The sequence below is a fragment of the Mytilus trossulus genome, chromosome 7 (assembly GCF_036588685.1).
Source record: "Mytilus trossulus isolate FHL-02 chromosome 7, PNRI_Mtr1.1.1.hap1, whole genome shotgun sequence".
Classification (NCBI taxonomy): Eukaryota; Metazoa; Mollusca; class Bivalvia; order Mytilida; family Mytilidae; genus Mytilus; species Mytilus trossulus.
In genome coordinates, this window is record NC_086379.1 from 57944507 (window position 1) to 57964739 (window position 20233).

The 20233-nt window shown below is 32.2% G+C and overlaps 1 protein-coding gene across 1 annotated transcript in view; it reads left to right on the top strand.

Moving 5' to 3' along the window:
• The window catches only part of LOC134727169 (CD209 antigen-like), a 54160-nt gene that overhangs the window by 9033 nt on the left and 24894 nt on the right, over positions 1-20233 (top strand). The window contains exons 2-3 of the mRNA XM_063591550.1: positions 3937-4002; positions 6773-6841. Of these exons, the coding sequence (XP_063447620.1) occupies positions 3937-4002; positions 6773-6841 (135 nt within the window). The remainder of the gene's footprint in view (positions 1-3936; positions 4003-6772; positions 6842-20233) is intronic.

A 20233-nucleotide genomic window follows, 5' to 3' on the forward strand; every position in this document is an offset into this window, starting at 1 on the left:
AATGGCCAGAGGGTGATCTAACACTGACACTTCAAGTCCGAGTAGGATAACTATTTAACATCCAAGCTGTATTATATCAGACGAAAAACCATTTACAATTAATAAAATCTAGTTTAGAACGCTACACAACCATTATAATATACCTTATATAATACTATATCGCCACTTTAAAAAAAAAAAGTGTAAAATCAAATTGAACAATCAGTTTTGCAACTCACTTATTAACGAAAAAGGTTTAAAACCCGCTGAATAAAAATCTGCCAACTCGCCCAACTTATTAAAAGATCTTGCTTCCTTTAAGTATGTTTAATTACTGTTAGTTCGTATCCTGTCGTCCTGGAGTAGTGGTATGTGTCGTGGCTTGAGATGCTTCAGGTCTTGAGTTCGAATCTCAGCATATACACTGGATTTTTTCTACGCGAATTTTGATAGATAGTCTTTTCCGCATCATTAATTGTAAGTTTTATAGTTACATCCCAGCTCTTTTGTTCTAACAGAGGTGATCTGAGCCGGATCGGCCCTACCAGATCACCCCAGTTTGAGTTTCATTGTTTTGCATGCTTTCCTTTGATCTGTAACATTTTGGCGGGAATATTAAATCAACTGTAAAACTTAAAATTGATTTTCGGTATACGCTGGGATTTGAACTCAAGATCTTTAGCATATCAAGCCACGACACATACAACTACACCAGGACGACTTGATACGAACTAAAAGTAAGTCAACATAAGTGGGGCGAGTTGGCAGAGCTTTGTTTAGTGGGGTTAAAACCTTTTTCGTTAATAAGTTAGTTGTCAGACTGATTGTTCAATTTGATTTTACTCTTTTTCAAAAGTAGGGCGATTCGGTAAACAAAAGATGGGCGATTTTATTTATAAAGTGGCGATAAAGTATGGGCCGATTGGAAAGTGGGGAGAGTTGACATTATTTGATATCTACTAATGGTGTTCGGGGGTCATAAAGGGTATCATCATATATAGTATTGTATAAATAAAATTGAGAATAAAAATGGGGAATGCGTCAAAGAGACAACAACCCGACCAAAGAAAAAACCAACAGCAGAAGGTCACCAACAGGTCTTCAATGTAGGGGGAAATTCCTGCACCCGGAGGCGTCCTTCAGCTGGCCCCTAAACAAATATATTCTAGTTCAGTGATAATGAACGCCATACTAATTTCCAAATTGTACACAAGAAACCAAAATTAAAATAATACAAGACTAACAAAGCCCAAAGGCTCCTGACTTGAGACAGGCGCAAAAACGCGGCGGGGTTAAACATGTTCGTGAGATCTCAACCCTCCCCTATACCTCTAGCCAATGTAGAAAAGTAAACGCAAAACAATACGCACATTAAAATTCAGTTCAAGAAAAGTCTGAGTCTGATGTCAGAAGATGTAACCAAAGAAAATAAACAAAATGACAATATTATACATAAATAGCAACAGACTACTAGCAGTTAACTGACATGTCAGCTCCAGACTTCAATAAAACTGACCGAAAGATTATGATTTCATCATATGAACATCAGGCACAATCCATCCCGTTAGGGGTTTAGTATCATACCAACATAACATATATGAAAAGAACATAACCCGTGTCATGCCAACAACTGTTTTTTTTTTTTTAATAAATTTGTTTAGTTCCGATGCAAAGACCCTATACGTGAATCACTATTAACGCCAAAATATGCAATCTTTAATGAACTGACAACAGTATCGTAACTATATCCCTTTTTAATAAGTATATTCAAAGGTTTTGTTAGTTTCGGATTTTTTTCTAAACGACTTCAGATATTAGGCTGATTGTTGGTATGTGAGTTAACTGTGAGTTATAGGTCAAACTTAAGTTCCGTTCCGCTCCGCTTATTTTCGCTGAAATTACGGGCTTTGGACTTTTATAAATTATTGAAAACCAGTTATACGGATTTTTTTCTATTCCCCTCCAGATTTTGAGCTGATTTTTTATATGTGAGACTACCATCATGTTAATGTTTGTGTCCACATGTGTTTATATTGAAATTGTAGATTTTTCAATTTTTTGGGACGGGGCCATTCGTGTCGCCTTGACACATCTACTTTACATCTGAATTGAACACATTTATTCTAAAACCAGATGTTGGCATGACACGGGTTATGTTTTTTCTCGTATATTTTATAATGGTAAAACCCCTAACAGGAGGGATTATGCCCGATAGTCATATGATGAAGACATAACCTTTCAATCAGTTTAATTGAGGTCTAGAGCTGGCATGTCAGTAACTGCTAGTAGTCTGTTGTTATTTATGTATTATTGTTATTTTCTATTGTTTTCAATTCTGACATCAAACTTGTTTTTTCTTCATTGGCTAGAGGTCTAGGGGATTGAGATATCAAAAAACATGTTTAACCAAACCGCATTTTTGCGCCTGTCCTAAGTCAGGAGCCTCTGACCTTTGTTACTCTTGTATCATTTAAATTCATGATCAGTTTCTTGTGTATAATTTGGAGTTTAGTAGACGTCAATTACCACTGAACTAGTGTACAGTGTACATTGGTGAACTTCGGTTGTTGTCTCTTTGACATTTCCATTCTCAATTTTATTAGACAGAAGGTAGGTAGGTGTCTTTTAAAGGATTTAGACAGAAACTACTGGATATATGGTTTAGACAGAAAGTAGATTAGTATGCAATGGTCTACTTTAATAGAATTGAGAAAGGAGGTAGCTAATGATGTAGCTGTCTGCTACGTCATAGGTTAAAACAAATTGTTTGTGATATAGTTGTTTTATAGTTTAATGTTGTGAAAAAAGTTAGATTTTAGTACTTTGGTTAGATTGTCTATTAGTATAAGATTTAGGAATACAGGAACTTGTGAAGTTATTGACCACAAGTAAATGGATATAGGAAGATGTGGTATGGTTGCCAATGAGACAAATATCCATCAATTTATAAAAGTAAACCATTAAGGTGGTATGGGAGTCTAAAATAAAAATGATAGAATTTGTTCATACTTTGCCAAAATGTAGTATCTATTGATACATGTTAAAAAATATTATAAAAATGATAGGTCACCGTGCATTTTTTCAAGCTACGGGTCGTGACAAAATGACACATTTTGTATGGATTATACCGGAAAAAACACCATTTTGTGAATAGAAACTAAACGAAATGATATAATTGTAAAATAAATTAGGAAAATATAGCTTTCAAACAATGCTTTGATAATATCAAAAGAAAAGATAGGGTCACCGTGCGTTTTTTCCGGCTAAAATACAAAGCAGGAAAATTCCATGAACAATCCAACAGAAAATGCACTATTTTAGAGTTACCTCCCCTTAAAATGACAATTTCAAAATATTTAAAAACAAACAAAAATAATCTACACTTGTACATATATTTATATTTATAAGTTATATTCTTATAAATTGGATCTTTTAAATGTAAAAACACATGAAAAATCTGCATACTTGCATCAAATTTTGCTAATTTGATAGAAAATATGGACCTTAGATTCTCTGTTTTTTATAATCCAAGATGGCGAAAGACACCCATACCACATTAAAGGTCAAATTACGGTCTTCAATACGGATCCTTGACTCACAGCAAGCTATTAAGGGTCTCACCAATGACTAGTGTAAAACCATTCAAACTGGAAAACCAACATTTCAAAAAAACGAGAATGGAATTTGGTTTAAAAGTAGCTTGTGTTGTAGTTGTCTGCTAGTATATGGTTTTGAAAAAAGTTAGCTTGTGATGTACTTGACTACTATTATATTTTTAGGAAGGATGTAGCCTCCAATGACATTGTTGACTAGTAGGTCCACAAAGCAAATAATATTTGTGCAATTCAATTAGAAATATTATAGTCATTAATATAATGCACTAGAAATATTCATTAAATAGGTTTCCATTTATGTAATGGTTTAAAATTAAGAGTGAACACTGAATATACATTTTAGATACGTACTTGACAACGGAAAAGTATTCTAATGATACAGATTCGGGATTAAGGATGAAGATTGATCGTAAGTTATACAGAAATATATATTTTAAATTTTTGGGGAAAATGAGTGTAAAATAATCTGTTAAAGGCGAAAAATAATTCAGTGATCTAAATCGCTCCCAGGGAGTTTGATGACCTTCTTTCACATCCTCATTTTCCGCTAGGGTTAGATTACACAAGAACTATTTTTTTTTTCACTGCCTGTTTTTTTTATAAAATGTTAGAGAGATTCTGCCCTTCACAAGCGATGCAAAATCTCATTTTCTACAATATTCAGACTGGTCGTTATAAATTGTAATGTAGCTTCTTGTAAGAGGTTTAGCGCTATAAAACCAGGTTCAATCGACCATTGTCTACATTTGAAAATGCCTAAACCAAGTCAGGAATATGACAGTTGTTGTCCATTCGTTTTTAAATGTATTTTGTCATTTGATTTTGCAATGTGATTATGAACTTCCCACTGAACTTAATTTTCCTCTGAGTTCAGTATTTTTGTGACTTTACTTTTTTATAACCTTTTAAACCAGTAAATTCTGACACTTTACAGGATGAAATGAGAAAATTCCTTTCTATGCGAGGGACATTTTTGGAAGGACCCTTAGTTTTTGCTTTGAATGCACCCACCTTACACCTGCTTTTTTTACAAGTGATAAATGACTATCTTTATAACTTTTTTTACCGGTAGTTAAATCGTATACGTTGAAATATTTGTAACAATTAAATTAAAATCGTGCATATACTCTCACACTGAAACTTTACAACCCGTACATAATATTTAAGAAACATAGTTTGTAATCGGAACGATCAAGTTATACTTTTATGCTGGATGTCGAAAAGGCCAAATTCCTCATGCGCGACTAAGAATGAAAAGTAGTTCTTTTATAAAGCTTGTAAAAGTCCAATCTCCGGCGCAGAGATCATATCCGTTCCGTTCAATACTTTGTAACACTACACTAATATTAAGTGCAGTATAGCGTATATGGAACGGATATGAACTCTGCGCCGGAGATTGTTAAAAGTTCATTAAACTTTAAAAAAAAAAAAAAAAAAAAATGACAATAATTCGGACAGACTATCTACAATTTCATGTACAATAATACCCTTGGGCATTCTGATAGTTTGACCGTATTGGTGTTTTGAATATTTTGTAAATACAAAGATTTCAGGCACGATAAAAAAGAATCACAAAAAGTATCATCGCGCGGCCTAAAGAATCCAATGTGTTATGCGTACTGCAAAAAAATGTTTCAGACAGTTAAAGGATTTTTTACAAAATAACGTCAAAGAGTTTAGCAGACAATGCTTATTTAATACCACTCAACAAGCATCACAAAGTATTTGATGAGAAATCTGGTTAAATGTAGAGTTGACAAACCTTCAAGGTTAGAGCATGAAAGTGTCTTCGCAAAATTTATTGAAAATCCAGGAAGATTTATTTGTGTATAAGAAGGTATTCTACATGAACAGTTAACTTTATTAATTTGCACCTTTCATCCCCCAACAAGTGCTGCAAAGTAACACAACGTAACGGCCTGAACAAAAATGCAAAACATATATTCTTTGGAAAATGCTATTATTATATAGTACCGACAAGGACGAAGAATGTCTTAAATTGTTTACAGCAGCTTAATTTCCCTCTCTGAAGCCGTAAATACAGCTAACTGTTTAAAGCCAATATAAAACCGTTTTTATGTCCCATTTATTGGCATTATGTTTTCTGGTCTGTGCGTCCGTCCGTCCGTCTGTTCCGCTTCAGGTTTTAATTAATACAGACAGTGATAACCACGGCAAATTGCGAAAAGGTTAAGCCTTAGCGAAAGCAATTATTGCAATTAATAGAAATTTGTTCACGTCTTATAATATTGATTTAGCATTACAAACACATCATGTTAAAGATTCTATAAGTCGGATCGAAACCCTGCATAGTCATAGGTTATGTGCTTCTTTCAACGAGCTGAGACGGGCTTCAACTAGCTTAGACTATCATGAGCATGGGACATATTTTCGGAAATGTATATGTTCATCGTATTAGAGGGTTAACCTCATTTAAGGAGGAGCAGACAATGTTGGTATTAATACTGAAACAGTAGATAGTAAGGATACGATTCACTCCATAGCTTGGCATTCAGTTGTCTACTGATGCAGGGTTAAGACAGAAAGAAGGTTACAATGTAGTTGACTGCAAGTATTGGTTTAAAAATAATTAAGCCTTTGATGTAATTGTATACAAGTGTAGGGTGTACGCAGAACGTAGCTTATGGTGTTGCTCTACTATTTAGGGGTTTAGACAGAATGCAACTAACAAGTTAGTTGTGTATATCGTAATGGGTTAGAAAATGGTAGCTTTTGATGTTTTATCTACTAGTATAGGATTCAGTTAGAAGTAGTAGCTTGTAATGTAATCGACTATTAGTAAAGGGTTTTGGGAGGAAGAAGCTTCAGATTTAGTAGACTAGTTCAGGAATAACAAAGAAGTAAGCTGGTGATGTACTTATATAAAAAAGAAGAGGTGATATAATTACCAATGAGACCAAATGACACAGAAATTAACATCTATTGATCACCGTACGGCCTTCAACCATGATTAGAAAGGATGTAGCCTTTGATGACATTGTCAACTATTATTGTGATCAGAAAGCAATTAATGTAAGAGGTATTTGTTTCTATTCAATTTGAAATATCATGAGTCATTGATGTAATTCGTTAAAAATGTAGAATTTATAACATCGATTGACATTGGAAAATTCAATTGATGTTTGAAATCATAATTTACATTGTAAATCTCGTTGTAGATACACCTGGGACAACCAAAAAGTATTCTGGTGGGGTTGACACATATTCGAAAGTCACGAAGATTGAGCGTAAGTTGAACTGAAATTCAAATTTCTTATTTTTTTCGAAAAGGGTCCTTAGTTGGTAAAAATGTTAAACGCGTATAATAATATTATTTTCAAGATTGCCCTCTGGGAGCTTTGGTTATCTTCTTTTACATTTCATTTCTTCCTTCCTTCCTTCATCTTCCTCTAGGGTTACCTAACATTTGAACTTTTTTTTTCACTGCCTGTTAATTTTCTAATACGTTTTAGAGATTATGTATATGTTAGCGGCAATAAGTGAAATTCTGCATTAAGTTTAAAGCCTAGGCAGTAAGTCTATTGCCTTAATGATTATCGGCATTAGTCTTACTCCTAGGATTAAAGCTTAAATCCTGAAAAATGTGTGCAGGCATTAAGCTTAATGCCTAAAATATAAATGAGAGTAAATAAAAGACATTTATTCATTTAAATAAAAATATATGTGTTACCTAAAACATTATGACAGCTTGGGCATGTTTATCTAAAACTGTTCTGAGATCGGTCCTATCAGATATTCTTAGGACAGAAATTCTGAAAGTTAGGACAAACTTACGACATGTCATGCACATCGAAGCTTTCTGAGGAAGTTATTTTAGGTAGGATGTCCTTACCACTGTCTTAAGTATTGGCGTTAAAAAAAATAGCAATTGAAATAGTGTATACAGTTTAACCAACAACTTTAATTTAAAAACCGATTAGTTATTAGAAAATAATTATTAGTTTTAAATTAAAGGGTAATAAATAATTTTGATAATTATAATTGTACATTTTAACTCTTTGAAACAAAACATAAATTAAAAAAAACATAACTACGTTTTATATAAGAATTGAACAAACGAACTGGAAATAATAAAAAATTAAATATATAATCGGTAAAATCATTATATGCTTTTAAGGACTTATGAATTCTATGTGTCACGGTTTCATTCTTAAAAGTTCAAAGGCAAGTCTCGAGCATTTTCATTTAAATACTTAGTACTTACTTAGTAACTATTTTATTTTATTACTGCAATTAACATACGTTTGAATATGATTAAAAAGAAGAATTAAATATAATTTTACCGATGCAAACTACAGGGCCAAGTCTCATCCTAAATATAAAAAAGAAGATCTGGTATGATTGCCAATGAGAAAAATTGTCCACAAAAATACGAAAGCTTGATAGAAAATTTTATGAAAATCATTTTGTTATTACAAGTTGTGGAACTGTTAACAAAGAAAATTTACTTATTCAATAAAAAAAGGGGGGGAAATGATGTGAGCATCAAATCATAATATCTTATTTTGGTCTACTTTTGACCAGTTCAAACCAGCTGGACTAGTGAAGTGTACAAATTTTCAAATACATATTATTGTTATCTATAGATTCTCCCCCTTTTTTATTTGCATACAATCACTTTTTTTTTTTTTAAATCTTTCAAATAGTTATCAAAGTTGTAAAGGGTTATAATTTAGTACGCCAGACGCGCGTTTCCTCTACATAAGACTCACCAGTGACGCTCATATCAAAATATTTATAAAGCCAAACAAGAACAAAGTTGTAGAGCAGTGATTAGTTTTCAATACCACAGAAACATGAAAAAAGAATGAGTTAATTCTGTTTTAACTGCTAAAACTACTAAATAAATTACTAAATCTGAAGATCTGTCAATTGAATGTATATTTATACATGTTATATTAGAAATATAATTAGGGACTACTTTATATCAAGAATAAATCACCAAATATGCATAATATCCAGAGTTTACGTATTGCCTAAAATTATGTTCGGCAATAGGATGAAAAATCATCTTCAGATTTCATGAAATAAGCTTAATGCCTGAAAATTTTAGGCAATAACTTTATGCCTAGGCGTTAGCTTAGGATTTAAGCTTAATGTCTAATTTCACTTATTGCTGCTAACATATACCTGTACACTTGACAAGGGATGCATAAACTCATTTATTCAAATATACAGACAGGCCAGTATATGTTGTGATGGGAACCTTTACTGTAAAGGATAAATATAGGAAATTCCTTTCAGTTCAGTTTTAAATATAAATGTTTTGGTACATCTTAAGTTCTGGGAACCAGTTCTTTCTTATATGCCATTAATGTTATGATGATTTTTTTCAGTACAAGACATCATATAGTGTTGCTTTGAAATTTAATGATTGCCACTTTATTTGAACTTAAAATAAAAGAGGTGTGCCTGCTTGAAACGGAAGAATTTAACAAAGAAAGCAATGGGACCATGAATTAGTGGTGTACTGCCAAGAGAAAATAATAAATAAATTATAAAAAACAATTGCAAAACAAAAACAAAAAAAGAAAACCTATAAAAAAAAAAGTAAAAAAAATTCTTGAAGTTTGGATTTGGCAGCAGTATTTTTTTCTTAAGATACAACATTAAATAAATAAAACAGATACTTAAGAATGTACATGCTATTTTAGGCACAAAACAATAAACAACATATAATAGTTACCAGGTAACAGGTACAAGGATTATAATTTAGTACGCCAGATGCGCGTTTCATCTATAAAAGACTCATCAGTGACGCTCATATCAAAATATTTATGAAGCCAGACAAGTACAAAGTTGAAGAGCATTGAGGATCCAAATTTCCAAAAAATTGTGCCAAATACGGCTAAGGTTATATATGCATGGGATAAGAAATTCTGTAGTTTTTCGAAAAATTCAAAGTTTGGTAAACAGGAAATTTATAAAAATGACCACATCATTGATATTCATGTCAACACCGAAGTGTTGACTACTTGCCTGGTGATACCCTCGGGGACGAAACGTATTATATATATAGTAGTATATTACATTATAACAGTATATTATTTTATAACAGTATATTATTTTATATATCAGTATATTATATAAAACATAAATGGTGGTGTGCATAATAGGTCTTTACAAGCCCAGTAGTCAGCACTTTTTGTGCTGACATGAAATTGTCATTGATATGGTTATATTTAATTTACCGTTTAATTTACTTTAATTTTTTAGAAATACTAAGGCTTTTCTTCCTCAGGCATAGCTGTATTTGGCAAAACTTTTAATAATGTTGATTTTCATTTCTCTTTAACTTCGTACTTTATTTGGCCTCTATAACTTTTTTGGATTCGAGCGTCCCTGATGAGTCTTTTGTAGACGAAACGCGCGTCTGGCATATATACTAAATTTAGTCCTGGTATATATGTTGAGTTTTTTTACTCCACTAAAAGCTCAAAACTCCACTGGTTCTAATATAGAATAATACACAGAATATTAGGCAATAAAAACATAAATAAAAATAAAACAAAGCGATAAATGTACTTTCTGCAATGAAGTAACCGAAGATATTGAACACATATTTTGGACATGCCATAAAATAGCAGATCTGTGGGTAAAACTCATGGACTGGATTTAAAACAAAACACAAATAATTAGCCTGCATGCTGGCACTATAAATTGATGCGAACAAAATTGTTTTCCAATTTTGCTGTAACTTGTATATTAGAGTCCCTCTTGACATAAAAATATAAAGGGGGATTCCAATTATATGCTCCTATTCAATTGCATTCATCGTCCAAAAAATGGGGGTTCCAACCCCCGGAACACCTCGGTAGTTTTCATACTTCAAACTGAGTCGTGTAATGAAATTGTTTGACCGCATCAACCAAAACTTACCAAATTTGCTTTTTTTATATATATAAATCTATATAGCTGCACAGTAATTCAGTTACAATTTTAGGTCAAGAGGGACTGTAGTATGGAAATAACTGCAATATTGGAAATCAATGACCACAAAAAAAAATTCGCATCAATTGAGAGTGCAAGCATTTTCTATTTTTTTCTTCAAAATATTGAATCAGAAACAAATGTCAGAAGTTTTCATACCTCAGACTGACTCATGTAACAAAATTATTTGTCTGCATCAATCAAGACTGACCATATTTGACAGCATCAACCAAAACTGACCATATTTGACCGCATCAACCAAAACTGACCATAGTAACTGTTGCTCTCTTTTATGTAACTCTTAAAGATATTATACCACCAATTAAAAGTCCCTATCTGTTCAACCAAATTTTGCAATTTTCACAGCTTTCTTATTATTTTACCTTATGTTTAACTTCATAGAAACTAGGTATATCCTGAATGGGACAGGTGTCACCTTTCTGGATGCCAATTTTCAACATACATTAAAAATCATATAAGAAAGAAGAGAGCTCCCGAAAGGAGGTACCACTTAAAATAACCCCTGTTTTTCTGGAAATCTTAAATTAGTATACCATAAAAATAATCCGATTGTTTACGTTATTTTGGCAAGTCATTGTAATACGTCATAGGGAACGGCACGGGTAAGAAATTATTCCGGGATACATAATCGATCAGAATATCACGTACGGATAGTATTACGCCGGTCCAGTCATCAAGACATGTCACTCTCTTAAACATGTTAAAGAAATATGTTGTACGTGAAATTAGAACCATGTAAATCAGAATAGTCTAACACTGTGCAGCTAAATACAGAGTTGTTTCCCTTGAAATATGGTGATTTAATTTTTATTCATTATTATTTTCAAATATTCAACGAAATCTTACAAATGAATTTTACAATAAATTCACAATATATTCAAAATCTTTTTGTAGTTCTGAAGAAATTCATTTTATCAAAACTTATATATTTTGAACTTTGAAGTTTTCTATCTAACCATCTACAGAAGAAAAAAATTATGTATCGAATCTATTTTTTGAACTAAAGGATGCTGGAAGCTCTATGAAAACTTTAAATGTGCATTGCGCTATGATAAATAAATGTGCATGGTGCAGAATGTAGGACATTAAATTTAAAATATTACAATTACTTGTTGGTAGACAAAAGCCTATATTCACTGGGGTAAAGCTGATGACCGTAACTGCATTCACGGTCATCCCAAGATGTCAGCTGAAAGATTAGGTCAGTATTTGTATTGTCTGTTAAGGTGTTTCTACATCATTTTCTTTGCAAAGCATACATTAATACGAATTTATAAAAGATCCACGGAAGTCACAAATCTCTACCGAGGAACGTGTATAACACGGGAAATTGGATTTTAAAAATTCGATAAGATGACCGTAAATCATCTTTAAAATATTTTCAAGATGACCGTAACATATAATAAGGATGACCGTGATTGGTAAAATGATGACCGTAATTTCGAAAGGATGACCGTAATTTATAAAGGATGACCGTAACTTTCATAGTATAACCGTCATTTCTAAGAAATATCCGTATTAATTGTATTACCTTTTCTGTATCAAATAATTAATCGTGTTGGTGTAAGACGTATTTATCAGACAAAATTATCATAAAGGTAGACAAAAAATTTGATGACCGATAGATATAAGATTATTACATGCAGTGCTAGCATTGATTTCCTTAAAACAAGGTTATTAATGTAGTTATTGGTTAGAACAAATAAAAACATGGACCAAATCAAGTACACCTTTTAGGGTGCGGTCGACTTTAGTTACTCTGCACGAGGTATTTTGAAATTCATGCCAAGAAATTGCCTCTTTTGAAATTCTGCAAACACCCCATAGTGCAAATTATATGGATGATTAATATTGACCATTTGGAATATGGCTTTGTTCTAAGCGACATATGGTCATAAATTAATTTGTTGAATGAAATCAAATCTTTAAATACTAATGGGTGCCGTAGGAGGTCGACCGGAATTTTTAGCGAGGATTTCTTGGCATGGAGTAGCAGATAGAAAACTCAGGGTTAGAATTTATAGAACAAAAAAGGGGCAGTAGCAAACATTTCAAGTACATTTTGAACACAGAGAAAATTATCCCGGCACCCTTTGCCAAAAAACCCTTCTTTTTTCTCTTTTGTGCCTTCGGACTTTATGTTTTGAATTGAAGTTTCACTTTCCATATTCGGTATTTATTCTAATGTAAGCTCCACGTGGTAAAAATCAGGTGATGCAGGAATATAGTATCTTGGAGTTAGGCTATTCCTTTCTTTTCGGGGCGTATACTCCAAGCAAACAAAATGCATGTGTTTAACGGCACTGTAGATTTTTGTATTGAATAAAGAAAGTTTCCGGTCCGGTACATGAACAGATTGGTTATAAAGCAAGGTTTTAATTTTAATTAGATTGGAAAGCTTAATTCGAGGGTTGAAAATACACAGTACAAAAAGCGGGGGGCGGAGAGGTGTTCCACAGGGAATGTTTTTATCTTATGAACTCTACATTTGTCCAAAAGGTTTATTATTATTTTTATTTAATTAAAAGAGAAAAGACGAATGTAAAACCAATTGTGAATGGTCTTTCTACCTTTCTCCCGTAAAGGTTGGTTAGAACTTTTTGTAAAAAATAAACACTAGCACATCATAGAAAAGCAAGTGAGTAATCTATGTTTCAAATTTTATAATAACAATCTCTTTATTAAAGATCATTAAAGGCTGTGGATTTTCTATAAAAATCTTGGTTTATTTGCCACAAAGTACTCTTTTTCTATTAAATGCAATGCAACAGTAAATAATAATGTTTTGCATCAAGTTTCCCCTAGTATATGTTTAAAATGGACTGTATCTATTAATCATTTATATCTGTAGTTTTGATACAATTGATGTTTTAAAAAAAAAATCGTACAAAAACTGCTACAGAAGGGTACATAAACCTTAAAGCATGGCAGACCCTTAAGATATGTAAAAGTTATATAAAGTCTATGTTTGAGAAAAAAAAATAACTTACCTGGTTTTTGAGTTGCATTTTTTTTAAATATGCAGAAGATAGCAAAATAAACAGACATACGAGTTTCATTTAATACGGTCCACTCAGTTACACAGTTAAAATCACATATTGTCTGCAGGTGTCTATTGTCTCTAGTGTCCATTTAAATCAAAACTACTCACAACATCGATTATACTATTTACTATCATTTTCATATAAACTCAAAATACGCCAAATAGTTAAAAAGAACTAACCGATCCCCTATTGCGACAAACTCAACAAAAAACAATGCTTTCAAATATGGATATTTCTTTCAATTGATGGTCATCCTTTTAAATTTAGTCATTCTTTATAAATTACGGTCATCCTTAACAATTAACGGTCATCTTTTAACCAATTACGGTCAGCCTTGTTATGAATCGCTAATCCTGTTACGGTCATCTCGATTACGATTTACGGTCATCCTAGCGAATTTTTCAAATCCAAATTCCCATTTTATACACGTTCCTCGGTAGAGATTTGTGACTTCCGTGTGAATCTTTTATAAATTTACATCGTATCAAAGTATGCTTTGTAAAGAAAATGATGTAGAAACACTTTAACAGACAATAAAAATACTGACCTAATTTTCAGCTGACATCTTGGGATGACCGTGAATGCAGTTACGGTCATCAGCTTTACCCCAGTGATATTAGTACTAAACTGAGACGATATGCGTCAGTATCCAAAGTATGAAATGTAATTATAAACATAATTCCATGTAAAGAGCAGTTGATACTGAAATTAAGTTAACTAAACTTATATTAATCTCTAAATTATGTGTGCCAGCCTTTTCATATATCGGTACACTAATGATTTTTCTTATATATGTGTCAGAGCACTCTTTTGACAAGCTGTAACCATAAAATAAAAGTACACATGTAGCATTCAATTGACTCAGATCCTATTTGGATTTTCAAATAAAACATGCTTTAGCGAAATTACTTTTGACATATTTTACTTTTTAATGTCGAGCACGTTCGTTAATTTAGATCTGTCCTTACGTCCATCCATCCATCCGTCCGTTTGTTTTTGTCCGGACATATACGTCTATTTAACTCCTTCAGTTTATGACCTAAAAAGCTTTTTATCTATAATACTAAGAGGTGTATATGTCTACAGGGTTTGGATTTTTTTTTAATAAAATTTTATTTAAATGTCCGGTATATTGACACATTTACTGTTTTGGTACAAGCTATATATATATAGTCGGTTACAGAGGCGGATTTAGGGAGGGAGGGAGGGGCAGGGGCCCCCTTCTGAGAAATGAAATGGTTGCCTACATGAGGGAATCACTGAAGCGTGACAAAATCGGGCCCCCTCTCAGGAAGCCAGTGGATCCGACACTGGGTTATCCTACAGTTTTTGAGATGCAGCTTTAATACCTTTATTGTTTTTTTGTTATTTTTCAAATATTCTAAAAATGTCAGGCTTTTGGATAAGTCAATATTTCTTGCTACTTAAAAAACAATAAGGGTAGTTGTTTAATATTCACCAAAAACGGTAGTTGAACTTGTTTTCCCTCTCACAGGCTATATATATTATTGAAGACACAAATTGCACTACTAGTACTACAGTTAAATGTCCCTCATGCAATAGATAAGGTTCTTCTAGCTAGTTCAAATATTTATTCAATACCAAAAAGGTTGAACTTGGTGACATCTACAGCCGATATCATTGAGTGTGAAGATAAAGGTAATATCTTTGGCGTCATACTAAACTTATACACAAGAAACTAAAATTAAAAAACATAAAAAAAACTATTAAACCAAGGTCAGAGGTTCCTGACTTAAATGCTGAGGGGTTAAACAATCTTTTTTGAAATCTCAACCCTGTTTTTGGTAACAGCATATGATTTAATATTAATTTCAATAAGATATAAATATGATACTAAAAAACCTACTGCGGTATAAAAAAAAAAAAAAAAAAAACAACACTATTTAATCGTTGCTAAGCACTGCTTTTTGTTGCTAATCTTTTTATCAGCATGATATACAATTGACTGACTTTCATTTCTTATTTTTAGTTATTCTTGCATGTTTAACCTTTCTTTAAACCTGATTTTACTCTAATTTGTACAATTAAAAATATAAAGGGTTTTCTGTAGTTCAATTTGATTTCCATCCGTTTCGGCTGTTGCTAAGCAACTTTTATGTTGCTATGGTCAATATCATTTTCTTGAAAAAATAATGGTGACTCAGACAGCATATATATGAATGAAAAACCATTTCTGGTAGCTAAATCTTCAGATATTGCTATATTTATACCTCATATGGCCGAAATTACAAATTTTCGAACCGTTGCTAGGTTGTTGCTAAGCATTTTTTTAAACTGAAATTGGAGTGAATTTTCCTTCACAAACTCAAGTTGTTGTTAAACAAACAATACTATTTTGAATTATGCTAATGTGTAATGAGAAAGCAATGCATATGTGATAATTTGGCTTTTTATTAAAACCGTTGCCAGGCAACCTTCCTTTCATCGAAACATAAAAAAAAATCATAGTTTTTAAGAGTTTCTATCCTAAGGCTATCAATGATGTATTTATAAACTTATATGGGAGGTGGGCCAAAAACGCCTCTTATCATACCTTGTCCTTTGTTGGTTAGTTTATGTGAACAATGACATCATATGAACTTGTTTTTTTTGTCCGAGTAGGCCTACTTTCACATACGTTCTAAATTTGAGAGAGTAATCGGTGGTATGACACATAAAGAGACGAAAAAAATTATGAGAAATCTTTTGTTTTGCTTTTTTCTTAAACCTTAGTCAATTTGTAGTTAAAACAGCCTTTCTGGGCATTATGCGACAGATATTAAAAATGTCTCAGCTCAATGAAAACTAACTGTAATGTATGACTTTGATAGAAAATACTTGAAAATTCATTTTGGGCTACAGGAACATAAACTTTCAATACCAAGATCAGTTTTTGCTGATTTTTCCTTGTTTGTTCTACTACGTTAAAAACTTTCAACAATTGTTGCAATGGATTTAGTTCAAAATCCAAGGTATTGAAGTATCAAGGAATATTCCCCTTTTTTTCATCTGGTGTCAGTAAAGTACTACCAATTGATCAAAAGTGCAGTCATGGTCATGTAGCTGTTTTTATTTACATCAGTTAATAAAATTTAAGATATAAAATTTCATTTGGAATAATAAATGGTATTTTTGTGAGTTTCTGCAGTGTTTACATTAGGCTATGCTATCTGCCAAGTGCATAGTATGACGCAATGATGTAAGGGTAAAAATCAAATCATTTTATTAAATCTTCATGACAAAAGTTTGGGGAAAGTAAACAATCTATGTTTGATGTTTAACGCCACAGAAACAATTTTTGGTGAATTCATAAAAAAATAGGACATTTTTTTTTATATAAAAGCATATTTTAAGAGTTAGAAAAGCTAAAAATAGCACAAACTCAAGTTTTAGGCTCTAAATTTGCAATATGTGACATTTTGCCACCAAAAAGATTGAAATGTGGCTACTATTATTTCAAAAGATCAGTTAAGACAAAAAAAAAAACAATTGTTTTCTGAATTTGATGTTTCACCGCATTTCGTCGCATAGTAAATCTGTAATATTTTTATGTAAGGATGGATTGTATAATCATGATAATGCAAATGATAGAAATATTGGAACACAATGCTACATAATTTCGTTTGCATCAATTTAGAGTGCCAGGATGTCCTCTTGTTATTCAAAATATTGCATCATAAACAAATATCAGTAGTTTTCATACCTCAGACTGACTGTTATAACAAAATTATTTGTCCGCATCAACCAAAAATGACCATATTTGCACTTTATTATGTACATAATGTAAAATCTAATAGCCGCAAAGTAAATCACTTATATTCTATATCAGGATGGATTGTTTGATATAAATGAAAGCAATATTGGAAAACAAACTTATGATCGCATCAGTTTGTAGTGCTAGCATATCCTCTTTTTAGTCAGAATATTGAATTGTTAACTAATGTCAGTAGTTTTGATATCTCAGACTGACTCATATAAAAATTATTTGTCCGCATCAATCATTGTCAACCAAAACTGACCATATTTGACAGCATCAACCAAAACTGACCATATGTGACAGCATCAACCAAAACTGACCATATGTGACAGCATCAACCAAAACTGACCATATGTGACAGCATCAACCAAAACTGACCATATTTACACTTTATTATGTAAATCTTAATATGTATATAGCCGCATAGTAAATCACTTATAGTTACATATCACAATGGATTGCATAATCAAATGACAGCAATATTGGAACACAATGGCTACAAAAAAAATCAATTTAAAGTATCAACAAGTCCTTTTTTTATTCAAAATATTAAATTGTTAACAAATTTCACTAGTTTCGATATATCAGACTGAGTCGTTTTAATAACATTATTTGTCTGCATCAACCAAAACTGAACATATTTACACTTTATCAATCCCACCTGACCGGCCACTTGAACTTTTGAAGCATACAACAATCACTTTTCCATTGTGACGTCAGATATTTTGTTTTATGACGTCAAAATTGTACGTGAACCTGTGTGATATCCAGTAATGGCGGACAAATAGCGATAAGTTGTATTTATACCATATCTAAAAATTAAGTGCGCCGTTATTTCCTCTCTGTATCCATAATAATGAACCGTCACTAAAGTGACTTTTTAAGTCAGTAGTTTGTGATGGTTTGATTTTTTTAAAACAAAACTATTTAACGGCAGGATCCAACACTCACATGACTGATTCATTTTGAACGACTTTGCCCCCTGCAGAGCTATAGAAAAACATTACATTAACGGGAGTTACAAGGACTCTTTTTAGTTGTTACACGGTCACATTTTATGAACAGTATCACTCGTGCATGATCAGTGAGTTCATGGGCACTTTAACTTTCAATTAGATTTCAACTTTTTGGTTCACCGACTTAGTTCCTGTCTTTTTATTGAACAAAATATTTACGTTAGCAGCAATATCCAGTAAAATACTTTTCATATCATATACACTAAGGGATTAGACATTTAACTTCTAAAGGGGGGTATTGTTTTCTCCTAAAATAGATATTTTGATCCCAAATTTTATGAGAAAAAAAATATTAGGGTCAAGCAAAAGACAAATTAATGTTTTGCATGAATCCTGATTTTCCGAATACCGTCAATAGTGCTAATTTAAACCAAACAAAATGGGTGATGGCGTTGAAAAGTAAATAGTTAATACACAAAAAAAAAAACATACCGCCCCTTTGTTAAAGAAAATATTCGGTCAATAAATGTTTTCTTCAATATATGGATATGAATAGTATTTTGGACAATGCTGAAAGTAAAAAAATGACGATACTAACGTGTAATTTCAATAAAAATAAGACCGAAAATAAGTAAATAAAATTCAAATCTTATTAAAAAATGAAATCCCTATCAACCCACAAATACACGATTGATCCTATAAACAAAAAGAATCCATGTTATACACGTCCAAATAAGCAACAAATCTAGAAGAAAATCATTCATGTTAATGTCATCAATTGTGGGCGGTAAGCTGCGATTTGATCACAATGTAACACGTGTTAATTCCCAAACAACACTTACAGATCTAGAGACGAACGTCAGTTTAAAAAATTAAAGTATATTATGCCTGAATATATATTAAAATAAGACAAGCGGATCCAGGTCGAAATCCAGGACAAAACAGGGGGGTCCAACTTTATGTCCTTATTTAAACGCATTGATCATCCTAAAAAAGGTTGTCCCCACCACTGAATATTAAATCATGTATTTGGCAACAAACGCGCGCTTTTTACGACTTTTGTTAGGGGGGATGGAATGTCACATCCTGCATTTTTACACAACAACAAAAAACAGCCTGTTTATTTTAAAATTAATTAGTTCTATTAAAAATTTTGATTTTTCAGCCCTGTTTAAGACCATTCCCCATGTGAAATGAAAAAATCGCATGAAAGAAATAATCCACAATGCCTTTCAACATAAAAATGGTAGCATACGCTTTAAATTCATTACATTGTAATAGCATGGGCATATTTTTTTTTTAAATTAAATAGCAAAAAGGTTAAACATGCTATAGAGAGGAACAAGCGATCAGTATATTTGAGTTTCTTATCGACAACATATTTGTTGAATTTCGAGGTGGAGTGTTTCAACATATTGTCGTCATTCCTGAACGAAATGTGCGCCTCTCCTTGTCGACCTCTTTTTATTTTCAAATGAATCGGGAGTTCCTTCAGATACTTGTCATAAACACGAAGATCAAAGAAGCCAGAATATAAATTTCACTTTCAGATATATTGATAATGTTCTTTCTATTTACAATCCGAACTTTTCTGATTGGGCTCAATTAATATATTCCCCAGACCTAGACATTGAAGAAATAACAGGTACTGCTTCCTTCGCCTCATTTTTAGACTATATATATACCTGCCCCACCTTAGTAACAATATACCAACTTCACCAGCATATGGTTAATGTAAACTTATTCGATATTCTAGAGCTTGCTACTCAGACTTTGTAAAACGTCACCGATGTCTGAGCAGAAAGTTAATGAACAAGGGGTATGTTAACGAACGTCTCGTCCTTTTTTCTAAAAAAGTGCATTGGAAGGTACCAAGACCTTGTTTATATATATATAATTCGTATAAGATTC